Source organism: Aphelocoma coerulescens, chromosome 6, assembly GCF_041296385.1.
Source record: "Aphelocoma coerulescens isolate FSJ_1873_10779 chromosome 6, UR_Acoe_1.0, whole genome shotgun sequence".
Classification (NCBI taxonomy): Eukaryota; Metazoa; Chordata; class Aves; order Passeriformes; family Corvidae; genus Aphelocoma; species Aphelocoma coerulescens.
The window spans coordinates 26,228,668-26,242,851 of NC_091020.1; the positions used below are offsets into that span (position 1 = coordinate 26,228,668).

The window sequence follows — 14,184 nt, forward strand, 5'->3', positions numbered from 1 at the left end:
GCAATCATGAAGCAATTAGTGCAGGCAGCAGATGGTTTGCTGCTCTTTTTTTTCCCAAGACTGGCAGGAAAAAGCCATGACTGAATAAGGGACTGGTCTGTCAGCAGTGGTAATTCAAGTCCACTGCCCAAGGCAGAGACACAGGAGAAAGATACGTGAACAAAAGCAACCGAGTCACTGAAGCTTAACGAGTTATTGTTCGTCAGCTGAACCCCAGTAATTAACCACATTCACTCACAAACAGCACCCAAGAAACTGGGACATAAAATTACTTCAGTTAAAACAGATTTCCCTCCAATTGAGTAAATCCCTATTAAAACAAACAATAAAAGATCTTTTCATATTGATAGACTCAGTGGGCTGTGAAGAGATTGAGGGATGGTTCTGTGTGACCCATTTACTGTTTATTACAACTGAGCAATGAGAGGCATCCACTACTCTTGGCTTTGTCCTCATCAGTTCTCAATTGCATGGACAGCTTCTGAGAACCAAAACAGTCCAAATCCAATGTGATTCCTGTCTCTCCTGTCTCTCCAGCTCTTGCTCTATTCACCACCCGATTTTCCCCATCCCACTTGCTGCAATGACACAATGCAAATGGATGACAACAATCGAGTGGCTTGCTAGAAGGATATAAAAGTGTTTTCTAGTTGATTATCACCTCCCTCCAGTCAACAGCAAAATTAAATGACTGCACCAATCCTAACTAGTCAAAAATCCAATTTACTCTTCAAAGCCCCCATCACAGCCTCTTGAGTCAGTGGCATCAAAGTTAGTGGCCTCAAAATGTAAATTCTTTACCACACAGATATGTTCCCCTTGCCTCCTTGGGTAACTCTCAGTCAGTATGCACACGGAGCCTGGAATCCGAGGAGTAATGGATTCTCTTCCCTTAAATACGGCATTAGCACAAGATCAGGAAATAGCTAACAGCAGTGTCATTTGTTGCAAAGCACCCTTCAGCTCCCTTTGCAATTATCTAAATACCTGCAGGACCTCCTAATTACTCTAAGAAAATTCTGCCCTTGGATATACAAACACAAAACCAATGGGAGTCATTTACACTTAGCCATGGGCTGAAGTTGACCCTTAGTTCGAGTTGCATTTAATTTAGTCCAAGCTGATTAATACCCTTCGCCTGCTGGTTACCCTCTACAGTTCTTGGCCAAAGCTTGCTGAAGTCAGAAAATGTATCCATTAGGCTTTAAAGTAGAAACCAGGCCTGTGACTCATACCCATTCCGTGTACTTTTAAAATTCTATTTTGGAGTTAATTGGTACAGATCTACAGACTTTGTGCTACCTGATTTTTGTCTTGCAACTACAGTATTGAATTACCAACAGTTATCCAATTTTCTAATCAATGCCATAACAAAAAAAATTTATAATACAGCCTACGTCCTCTCTCCCCAAACACCCCTCACACATGACTTCAACACCAACCCCATAAATTCATGTCAACACACAAACAGACCCTTTGTTCTTATATCCAGATTGTCTTTTAGGATTCCGTGGAAGAGTGGGAGTTTCCTACAGAATAGTGACAATAAACTTCTTGGTAGCCATCAATCATAAATTAAATAAGCCTTAGCTATATGGCCTCTAATTTAGAATTATTTCCTGATTAGACTGAATACCCTAACAACTGAAATGAATTTTCTACTGCGTCCTATTTTTATTTGACAAAGTTCCCACTGAAAGTTTCATTGATCTTCATATAATAAATTTCCTATTACTAAAACACAGTAACTTTCATTCCAATGGTCCTAAAAAGACATCAGAGACGAGCTTCTGTTCTGTTTCACATCAGTCCAGAGAACTGAACAGCCACAAGGGAAAGGAAACATTTTGGCCTTGTCTAATTACACACTGTACACACAGAAGTAATTTAATCTGCACCTTCCTCAGAACAAAGTATAACCATACTACACTCTACAAAATGCTGTGAGAGGGGTGAGTGAAAAGTATTGCATGCAATTGACTGTACAGAAAGAATTAGGAGGCAAGATGCATTTCTTAGTTGCAAAGGGTATTAAGCCACAGTCCTGGAAAGATTCTGGTTTTGAGTGTGAAGTGAAGGATGGAAATATTCCAGAAATTTCAATATGATCATTTTGCAACTTTACTTACTTAGTTTCCTTATGCCTTTGTTTTCTCAGGCTTACAATAAGAATAAAAACATGTCTAATTTATGCAAAATGAAAATCAGTAGTTTAATTATTTCACAATGAATCTAACTACACAGATGGAAAACATCACAGATTTCAACCTTTTATGTTGATCCTTACATTAATGTATAACCTACATGAACAATTCAGCCAACAGTTAGATTATGGATTATATTCATAGATTCTATTCTCAAAGACTCATCATACACAAAACAAAGGCAAGACCACTACATTATTTTGCATAAAAGCTTATATGCTAAGTGCCAAGATATTGCACTCCTTTACCCTTGCTGGGAGCTCAACAAACTCTTGGTCTTTTTACAGTTTTATTCAAAAACTTTATAACGCCAGGATGTGAAATCTACAATTTCTCTGAGCAGTTTGCTCCAAAGGCTAGTCACCTCACAGATGAGTTTATCCGCCAGTGACTCCTAACCATCAATTTTTGTTAGAAGGTTTTATCACTAAATCAAAATGGTTTCTCCTATGATTTGTCTTTCCCCTTGGAAATGTTTATGCGCAGCAATATCGTTTTCCTTCAATATGCTTTTTGTTGAACTAAACAGATTGAGTTCTATCAAGTCCTTCAGTGTAAGAAAACTGACTTGTGAGTATTGATGTGTCCGATTTTCAAAAAATTCCAACAATGAGTTCTCCACAATAAAGTCCTGTGTTGTTGTTTTAGGTTGGGCAGCAAAAAATGAAGGCAAATCTCACAGCGTATTTATTTGGCTGATGGATTACCCATACTGAGGGAGCTGGACTTCAAGGGAAATTGATTCACTGCTACTTTTTCTTCTTAGAAAATCAAAAACTACTTGAAAATATGCCAACCAGAGAGGAACAAGGAGTGTCTTATACTGTTCTTGGAGCTGATACTAAACTGGAGGAAGAGAATTGTTGAATAAGAGGCCAAAAGCCTCATTAGAGGTTTGTGAAGGATCCTAGTTGTCTTCTGTGCCCACTGCCTGTCACACAATATTGCCAAAAGGATGGATGAATAAACACAGACTGGCAGATCAGTAACAGAGGGCTGGGCCCCAGGAACAGAGCAGATGCCCACATCCTTTACTTTGACCTTTTACACTGAGGCTTGGTCACTGTTTTCTGCTTGGAACTACCAAACTGGTATCACCCTGAAGACTGTCCTGAATGCTCTGCAGCAGTTCCACAGAGAGATGGGGAAACTCTAGGTTCTGCCTAAGCAAAGAAACCCACAATTCTTACCTTCTGATCTTGGCTGTAGGCTAAGATCCAATCTTCCTGTTTGGGGTGGAAGAGCAGACTGTGGATGTAGAAGTTCAGACGGTATTTTTGATAGGTGGCTCCTTCATCAGAACTGATTAATAAGCTGCTTTCCACTTCTGGATCAGTCAGCAGCATTATCTGTATGGAAGGGAGAGATGAAAACACAGTGGTTAAGAGTCAGATGGAAAACTAAGCAAGCAGCTAGGAACTTCAGAGAAGCTTATTGTATATGACTATTACAAAATGCTTCAATGTAATGTCAAAACCACCACAGCCAGTGTTTCAGGAATGAAAACAGTGTGTTTCAGCTATGCATACAAACACATAACGTATGATCAAACAGGCAGAATGACTTTACCACTAGTTAAACCAGACCTAAATGAAGCTGTGCTTAGGTTATTTGAAAAATTAAACCTGATTTTTTTCACACTAGAGCACAGAAGTTACCTGGGAGGCACAGTGGGCTGCTAGAGTTTTCAAGAATGATCTACTGGAGTGGCAGACAAAAAGTTAGGTGTGACTGATCTCTAATGGTGGGTTTTGTTAGACTGGCAGAAATTTCACAGAAGGCAGTTTCACTGCCTGAAATGTAACAACCTGGCTGTCTGCAACAAGCAGTCTTGCTTTGGCACAGGAACACATCAGATAATGTGCTGGGTTCTTTCCACCTCCAGTTTCTACGGTGCTGTGAATTATAGATTTGGTGGTGTATCAGAAATAATCTCTGCATAGCAAATTTGCTTTCTAGCTCTGTGCAGGAGTGTTAGCTTAGGAGTGACAAAAGATATATGGCTTACAGTTGTAGCAGCTACTTTACCCCATTATCTGTGGTATTAATTAATTGGTCTGCATTGCTGATTAATCAGTGACAATAACGAGTTATTGCTCTCATGTGTCTCTGCACGAGAGAATATATAGGTCTGAGCAATAAAAAGTATTTCAGTATTTCAGCAAGCAACAGAGTAATACCCCTAAGGAATGGGAATGAGGCATCATGACTGAAAAACATGAAAAGTTTTAAAGAATATTTGCCTTGAAAAGGTATTAAAGGCTCGAATCATTAGCATTTTTATTTTATTTTTTCTAGGTTGCTTTGCAAATGGCAAACACTGATCTGTTTTTAGACAAGCCTGAAATGAAAGGATCCACACCTGGCACTTCTCAAAGCAAATTCCTATCTGGGTTTAAGCACTGCAAAAATCACACACTATTTCCTTCTCTTCTTTCATTTAGGCAGGCAGAGTTAGATACAACTTAACTCACTACCTATGAATTATAAGGAAATATAGCATCTGCTGTCTCACAGACACCAGATGCTAAAGACCTGTTCATAGGTGAAGGTGTAAATACACATATAATCTACACAGAATATGTCCTTCATTATTGTGCAGCTGCCAAATCTTTTTTTCTATCTCTAGAAACCCCCTTGATAGCCTAACAATTTGGCCTGTGACATAGACATCTGGGGTTCTGCAAAATCTCTGAACTTTCAGATCCTGAATAATCTCAGACCAGTTACAAAACACCACTGTATCTCTAACATAAAATAGGTAATGTTTCCATTGTAGCATAAAGGTAGAATGTCCTATTATGTCTGATTTACTTTAGAAATTTGTAATGAAAGTGTGCATTTTTAAACATTTTTATTTTCATATAACACTTTCAAATACACCAAGCATATAATTCATGTGATTTTTAAACTGAAGATTGATTGATGGTAGAAGCTACACAGTAGGGTTTATTAATAAAACTATCAATATATATAAATATAATATACTGTCACTAGGTAGCCTATTCAGCTTCTGAAACAAAAAATTGTGATGTTTATGAGTTGGTTCCTTTTTCTTATCACACTAATTTCTGGGACAAGGTTCCTATGTTAAACATTTATTGATTCAGTACTGTGATTCAAGCATGATTATTTTCCTATTTTTATGACTTCCTTCTTGAGTGGATTTTGTTTATGTTGGTATTTGGAAATATCACAGCACAGCATTAATTTGGACTAGAGCAACTAGAGCAGAAATAAGCACAAATCAATGGGCTTGATCCGAGCTCCCTGAAGTTAATAAGAGTCTTGTCATTGACTTTGGATTGTGCCTCCAAGGCAAGTTGTTAATCAAGGTCCACTCTAGTCTCACATACTTCCTTCTACCTGTGCAAGGAACTCATCTGACCTCATCACCATCACATCCAAGCACATCACTGCCTTAACACATTTTCTGTCAGGCCACTCCTCTGAAGTGTGAAAGTGCTTTTATCTGCATTTCTTAGAAAGGGATCGGAAGGAGAAATTGTTGAGGCACTGAAGCACCTAATTCTTCACCCAATCAATAAAAGTTAAGTGCCTAAACAGACTTTCAAACGCTGCTGACTTTGGCTTTAATCTGCTAACTACCACCCTGGGCTACTAGTACTTTGTTTTCAGGTGTCCCTGGTCTCCAAAAGCCTTGGCTTTGCACTGTGATAACCAGCCATTCTGTAGGTAAAAGCGCTTCAGGACACACCAGTTTTGTTTCGTATGCCAGTAGCACCTCAGATGTGGCAGAGCTGTGCAGAACTGCTGTAAATTTATGCGAGGGCACACAAAGAGTGGGAGGCAGGGCAGGGAGCTGATGGATGACTCTATCCACCAGTCAGATCACCAACTATGAGACCAGCTTTCAGCACTATCTGCTCCACTGTTGTACCTTGTATTGCTAATCACTCTGCACACGTGTCATAAAGCTAAACAAGCCAGAGTTGACTATCAGTCACTACTCACATCACAGCCACAGCACCGTGTTTTTTATATGATAAGAAAAGCAAATTTCATTACAACATATCTGTGTGTAAATAATCAGAGTTACAAGCCCAAAAGATAGCATTTATTGGATAAGTAGAATAAATCAATACCTGTATGAAAAGTATGTCAAAACAAGAAGAAAATGCTGTGTGCATCTATATAAACCTTCCAGAGCAGACCAGGAGTGTGCTTCTGAAATGAACACTCCAAAATTTTTGGGGAAACCCCTGTAGCAAGTCCTTGTGTTCTGACTGGGGCCACGGTGATCTCAGAGCACAGGAAATGCATTCCTTTGCAAGGAAACTAAATGTTTTCCAAGCAGTGCTGGGCGTTCAGATCGGAGTATCCCGTTAACACTACTCCAAAGCCAGACCCTCTACCTCCAAAATGCCCCTACTGCAGATGTCATCTCAACATCAACCATTTCATTCCACAAACACACTTACACTGAGCTGCACTACATGCTAATGCAGTTGCAGTCATGTTAGTTTAGTTTTATTGCCTAAGTTGCCTGGAATATAAATGAGAAAGGAGAGAAAGTACAATTAATTTTAATGCTTTTGTTATTGCAGCATATGAAATACAGAGTAAGTACACTTTAGAATTTCCTTTTAAATAAATTAAGCCAATTTCTGCTTTTAAGTACTCTATTACCCATTGACTTTATACAGCTGTTTATACAGAAAATACAACTGGACAGAAACGTGTTGAACAAGAAAAGCATAAAAACCAAACCCAGCAACAATAACAAAAATTAATCTAAGTTTAGATGCAATAAACTTTAACAGCTAAGAATATCTAAGATAAAGAGATTAGAAAGAAACTATTTTTATAATTTTTGGCTTGACTGTAGAAAGCATGCTGGATTTCCTGAAATGTGAGCTGCTCAAAGAAGCATCAAACATCTTGCTCTGCTTCTACAGTGCCTAATACAGCATATTCTGCTTTCTCAGAAATACTCATTTTTGGACGAGTTTATTCCAAACATCACAGAGGAATCAAGATGACTTTGCACATGAAAATCACACCCTAAATTTAGGTCCCTAGAGCCTGTAGGGAAAGGCAACCTAGCTCATGAAATCAAACATGATCTTTGAGGTGTTCCCTTGCCAAATGATGTGAAATTGCCATGGGATAAAGGCCGGAAAATACTTCTAAGATCATGAAGTCCAACCATTAGTCTAACACTACCAGGTCCACCCCTAAACCATGTCCCTAAGCACCAGATCTACACACCTTTCAAACACTTGCAGGGATGGTGACTCCACCACTTCCCTGGACAGGCTGTTCCAATGCCTGACCACCCCTTCAGTGAAGAAATTTTTCCTAGTATATAATCCAAACCTCCTCTGGTGCAATTTGAGGCCGCTTCCCCTTGTCCTGTTGCTTGTCACCTGAGAGAAATGACCAACCCCCACCCATCTACACAACAATAACATTATCAGCTTGGTTGGGCTCTATGTGAAGACTTGGGCCCATGATGTTCATGTTGACAGTCTTAAAACTACCTCTGATTCCACCACTACAAAATTAAATTATTAATGCAGGAGTAAGAAGAGTCATATTCATCTGCCTCTCCCTTCCAGCAAAAGCCCTCTGTAGTGGGAGCCCAAGCTTAGAGTGCCTCTGGTCTGGTTTATTGTTGTCTTATGTTAAACAAAAGCGAAGAGTGTGTATGAGCAGAGACTCTACTTCTTCCCAGCAAGAGTAATTACTCTCTGTTCAGATCAGTGTTCAGCAATGATCAGAATCTGCTTATTCACACCAGGCAGAGCAAGAGCACACTGCATTCCTGATGCTCCAAATGGATGGGTGTTTTCCTCTGTAATAAAAAGCCAATGCAGTTGACACAGGCTTTTGCAACCAAATGCAAGACATCCATTTATCATCTCCCCTCTAACAAGGGAGAAACGTGATTTGCTTTTCACAGAAATGATAAATGAAAACCAAACATCATTTATAGACCTTAAAACAGTCCACACTTTTTTCACCCCTTTTTCAGTGCTAACTCTGCTGATGACATTGCCATTAACAATTACATAGATTTTTGCTGTTGTCACAAAGAATCCCAGGAATTCTTAGCAAGAGGACTCTGATTTTGTTTTTAGAGATGGAATTGTGATCCTTATACATCTGCCATGAATGCTAGATTTAGTGTCTTAGTAAAAAAAAGTCCAGAATTGCTCCCAATCTTTTATTTTGACCACTCATATCACTTGGACTAGCTTTTTGGTAACACTTTGTAGAAAAGAGCATAGTGTAAGTGAAATAGAACAGCATGAAAAAAAAAAACAAATATATTTCATAGAGTCACATGTTTTTTCATTCACTTCTGATGTATCAACAGATATCATCTGACCAGAAATAGGGATAAAATGCAAATCAGGTCAAATCCACTGAAAGAACCTTCACTATCCATACCATCACATGCTTCATGCATAGACTCAGCCCTGATGATCCACACAGGACAAGTAATATTTCTCACAACACACAGCAAAGAGGAAATCAGCAACAGAAACCAGAAATGTCCTACTCCTAACAAAAGCAGGGCATTCCCTACTTAAATTCTCTAAAGAGCTGTGTTTTTTTCCAGCTTCTCTGCATGTCAGTTGCATAATTTTAGCGGGTTGTGGGGTTTGTTTTTTTCACATGGTGACTGACTGCAAGAGGATCAGTGCTGTGCAGTTCCAACATAATGAAATGTCATTTCTGCCACTTTACATATCACTTCTGAATTTGGATTGCCTTTAACAAGTGAGTGTGAGAGTGTGTGAGAGTGAGAGTTTGTGTAACTGCGGGTGAGTGTGAGTAAAGACAGAATCTGATCCTCCAGATTCAGCGCTTCACGCACGCATTTCAAAGAAACGTGCTCTGGTTTTCATTAACTGAACTTTCATTGCTTAAGTTTAGAAGAAGCCTAGAAGAAGATAAAGTGAAACAACGCAAAGAAAGGAACTGCTTTGGTCGTGAAATTCTGAAATAAACGCAACACTACTGTAAAGCAAATTAGACATTCCTTTTACAGGACTGAGTTGCTGGAAGCAGTACATGTTTGCAAGAGCAAACAAATTAGAGACAAAATTACAAAAGCAATAACACAAGCATTTAGTTGGATATTAATAGGGAAAGAGGAGACTGACACCTTCATGAAGTTTTAACGATCTTTCCTCATGGCTAACATCAGCTGCTGCAGAACTGTGCACATGAGTAATGCCAATAAAATTTGGCCCAAGTTTCTGCTTCAAATAAATTGGTTAACAGTATGAGCACCTAAATGAAAACATGAAATGAGCTAAAACTGACAGTTTTGAAGCTGTCTCTAATGCCAACTAAAATACAAGCTTAGTTGCTGAGCAATTTCATTAAGACACTATTGAAATAATACACCAATAATTCAATTGAGGCATTGCAGAGTATTTCATTGCCAGAAGTTCATGTTAACTCAGAAAGTGCAGCAATTTTGTAAGGAAAGAAAAGACTTCAGTGACAGAATTACACTTTTAACACTGAAGAAAAAAAGAAGAATATTGCCTTTGAATGATGACCTGGTTTGGAATGGTCTCAGAGGTAAGTAGAAATGACCTCTTTAATACAAGGAAAAGGTCTGTGAACAAGTTATTTTGCAACTATTACTCAGTGACTTAAGAAGAAAGAAGTTCTTATTCATATGAAGACACATAATTCAAACTCATTAAATCAGCTTGCACTTTGCTGATATGGAGGGTAACATACTTCAAGTCACTGTCAAAAAAAATCATACTCATGATGACTAGACTGTAATTCAGATTCAGACTGAATCCAGATCCAGACAGTGGAAACTATCATCACTTCCCCCAAGAACCCACAGGAGGTCCATCCATAACTGGAGTGATATGATCATCTTCTTCAAATCTTGGCTGTTTAAATGTAAGAGAAATGACATGGCAAAAGGTTCAGACAGTGAATTCATCTTGTTTGCACCCATGAAAGATTTAGTACTCATGAGTGATAAGACAATCTCTTGTCATCAGAATACTAGATGGCAAAGGACTATCTTTTAACAGAAAAATTACCATCTGCCAATATTTTTGAAAGCCGGGATTGCACAGTATTCCTAATAAAATAATTGTTGAGAGTTGCATTTGGCATCTTGATGAATGTCATTTGACATAAAAAGCTGGCTGGTGCATGGAAAAATAAATCCATTTACCTGTTCTGTATTGTTCAAGATGTTCATAACAGGCCAAAACTGACCACAGAATAAAGCAGCCAATGAAAGTTCTATTTTTTATTATCTGTAGGAATCATCTGTGGTTGTTTTACTAGATAGAAAGAGTGAGGTATGTATGAACAACAACTTACAAATATTTTATGTGGTGGTGTGTACTATATATCACCAAAGTCCCAGGTATAGGGTTGGGTCAGTGCAGTAAAGACTCAAGTAAAGCAAACATGAGGCTGAGACACCTGAGCAGGTGTGATTCAGTTGTTCTCTCTGTCAATCCTACTTGATATGAATGGGGTATACATAAAGTCCAGAGGTGCAGGGAGATTTTTCCTAAGAGACAACAGCGTACAAAAACAACCCCTCCTAACTCTGAGCGTCAGCGCAGCAAACCTCTGAAAGCACCAACTGGGATGGGACTGTTCCTGTTCCTACCAAAATCCAAGAGAGGGCAGTGCACCCCCACAAGCTCTTCTCGTTACTCAGCGTCGGGACATCCATCCAGGGGACAGGTTCCTACCTACAGCCTTTTCTTTTTGTAGCTGAGCGCTGGCACAAGCCCCGTTTTCAAAAGCGCTCACCTTGGACAAGACCCGAATAGATTCAGCTAGGTTTTTTTTTTTTTTTTCCATTAAAGCTGAAGAAGTTGCGGCATCTTCAGGGTTTTTGTGAGCTGCTGAGTCACTGCTTGTGGGCTGGGTTCTGCACAGAGAGAAACATCGACCTTCACCCTCTCAAGAGTAAGCTGCAATCCCAGCAGCCAGGGTGAGCTATCAAATTAGATACTTTTGCTTTGAGGTAATAATTAATCAAAGGATGAAAAGAGAGGAGATAGGGGAGAAGGGAGTCACTGAAGATTTGTGTCACTTTTTAAATCTTAGGGTTTTTAAGTCCAGCTTCCATTTCCGTTACCCAGAATTAAATGAAAATAAAGATTCTACATTTTGTCCTTACCTGACTTAATGCACCTAGTGTTTTAATGAGGACTGTAAAAAAGGACACAAGCTCTTATTTGCATCATCCTTACCAAAAAATAGAAATTTAATGCTAAAGACAATAAAGACAGCCTTTCATTAATTTAACTTAATAGATTACTGCAGGATGTTTCTGAGTTACTTTTGCCTTACCTAGAACTATACAGTGATTTAAAATTTAAATTATTTAATTTAGCTATGTAAAGACATCTAGAGGTCATTTGTTTCAAATTCCTTCACACTGAGGCAGCTTCAAAGGTACAGCTAGGTTCTCAGGACCTTTTCCTGTCAATATTTAAATATCTTCAAGGATGGAGATTCCACAAACTCTTGGGGCCTATCCAGTCTGATTGTTTAGTTTTCATTCAGTGTTAATTTTAAATACCTGGGGTTATGTCAGTTCTAGAATAAACAAAAACACCTTCAATTTTACATTCCTTTTATCTTAAAAGTCTATCTCAACTTAGCAAGAGCTTTGGAAGTTGGAAGTGCTGTATGAGCCCAAAGCACCAAGGTTAGTTTCACCCGCTGGGATCCCGTAGCAGTGCTGAAAATAGAACTCGTCAGGCTCAGCTCCTAATCACAGGCATAAACATGAGCTCTGGAGCAATCAGTTCTGGGGGAAGGAACATGAAAAGATTAAGCTTCTTGGTTTTTCAAATCTCGCTCAAATCAAATTCTAGATTTTTATCTCTTCATTCCACAGAATGGGTCTAATTTAGTAACCTGACATGAAATGAAAATTTCTTTTTCCTGTTTCATTAGTACTACACACTGCTCTCTTCCTTTACATTTGACATAAAAAGCTTTATCATCATAACCAGCTTGAAAACATATTACCCAAAACTTAAGTAAAACACAGTAGAAACTTCCATTCTGAAATGAAATCTAATTCATAACAATGACAGATTATTATACTTTGAGAAGAAATAAAGAAACAAAGGCAAAACACTCAGGAAGTCTACAAGTACTATAGGCACTTTATTTTGGACAGTGCAATCTAGTTTCAATTATTAATTATCCATTCTTTTGCAACAGATGTTCTGCATTGTACTGAACAGAGAAACAAAAAAAAATTAAGCTGAGACATTCTTCAGTCTTACTTGCTTCGGGGAGAAAAAAGATCCTCAGCTTTGTAGACATCTGGAAGGAGCTGCGTTCATACATATTGCCCCTACTTTTTTCTGTTGCTCAGTAAGGCATTCCTTTCACTAAAGAATCTCATGAGATTAATTAGTTAATCTTCACACCAACTTTGTGCTAGACAAGTAAAGCGCACGTATCAAGAGGGAAAATTACTTGGACAAACTCCACTAATCAATCAATGGCACAAAAAGAAAGATGCCACTTGCACTGTAAGCGTATTACAAACAATAGCATTTCCCAGCCCCAAACATTGGGCCCTAAGGGTTGTTAATCCTAATGAAAGCAAGAGGAAACTTTTGGCCTAAAATTGTGGTAACCCAAGCAGAGCTCCAAAAAAGATAGGGAAAAGAGGGTCACCGAGGGAGAAAATTTTCCCTGAAGGGTGAGTTAGTGATAAATGCACGGTTCACATGATGAGCCCTGGCAGGGCTCCAGTCCAGGTTGGACGGGTGCTGAGCTACCTGGTCTGGTGGAAGGTGTCCTGGTCATGGCAGGGGAATTGGAACAAGATGATCTTCAAGCTCCCTTCCAACCCAAACCACTCTATGATTCTGTCTGACAGTTATGCCAAGCCTGGGCAGATGGTCAATTCACTGAATACTCAATTTCACAGCCAACTGTTTCAAGCCATGTCACTTGCCTGTGGCCAGCCCTGGCACCTGTGTGCCACTGTGCTGTTTAACATTTTGGGGTTCTTACTCTTGTCCATGTTTTCTAGCACACCCAAAGTGAAGAAACAAAGGGGAGGGAACATCACAAACGAAATCACCTCACACTGGGCAGAGGTGACCTGCTGGTCTCAAGGACATTAATACCCATACCTGCTCACCTCCATCTCTCTGCAAAATGCTGTTGTCCCTTCATTTCTTACAAATGATCTCATCTCATCTCACCTAAAATTCACCAGCTGAAACTGTTCAATGAACATGGCTGGTTTTATCCAGAGCACTTAAACCAGTCCATCAGTTCTCAGGTGGGGACTGGTGCTTCCCACCCCTGGAACCCAGCAATAACTTTGAATAAAAGCTCCTTAAACCAGGTAGGGTTAGTAAGAAACTGCTAATTTTCCTTCATCTGTTTTCCCTTTACTGGCCAAATTACTGGGACTGACTTCATTGCAGCTGGTGGCACTATACCTGTCTGAGGCAAATATCAGATCCTTTAGAGTGTGCTGCTTTTGTGTTCTGAAAGTGAGAATCTTAACTGAAAGTGCAACAAGACAGATAGATATTGGACTATTCAGTTGCTACTCAAAATATATGTTCTGGCTGGTAGAAATTGGAGGAAAAGTAAAAGTACAGTTTTTCAGGATAATTATCAATGTTTCAGAAAAAGAGTAATTCACATTTCAGACTTTTCTTTTTTTCCTGAAATTGTATAGAATCTATGTGAAAGAAAATGAAAACTTATACACAGCAAAAATAAGAGCAGTAAGTTTACTAAATTGTCTGCAATAATAAAGGTTATTTTTCACATAGTAGAAGAATTGTTTTCCATTTACTTTGCTCACATGTTTTATAAAGACTTAGTATATTAAAACTTAACTACCTCAAAAATAAGGATCTGGTTTCAAAGAGTCGTTCACAAAAATATAATTTCATTTAGGATTTTTTTTTACTTTTTTGCTGGTTTAGGGTGAGGAAAGCAGGTAATTTAGTTA

At 38.8% G+C, this 14,184-nt stretch overlaps 1 protein-coding gene across 4 annotated transcripts in view; it reads right to left on the minus strand.

The window, feature by feature from the left end:
- Window positions 1-14,184, minus strand: part of LOC138112860 (VPS10 domain-containing receptor SorCS1-like) — a 270,350-nt gene that overhangs the window by 102,417 nt on the left and 153,749 nt on the right. For all 4 annotated transcript variants that reach the window (XM_069020456.1, XM_069020453.1, XM_069020454.1 and 1 more), the window contains one exon: window positions 3,395-3,553. In XM_069020456.1, coding sequence (XP_068876557.1) covers window positions 3,395-3,553 — 159 coding nt within the window. The remainder of the gene's footprint in view (window positions 1-3,394; window positions 3,554-14,184) is intronic.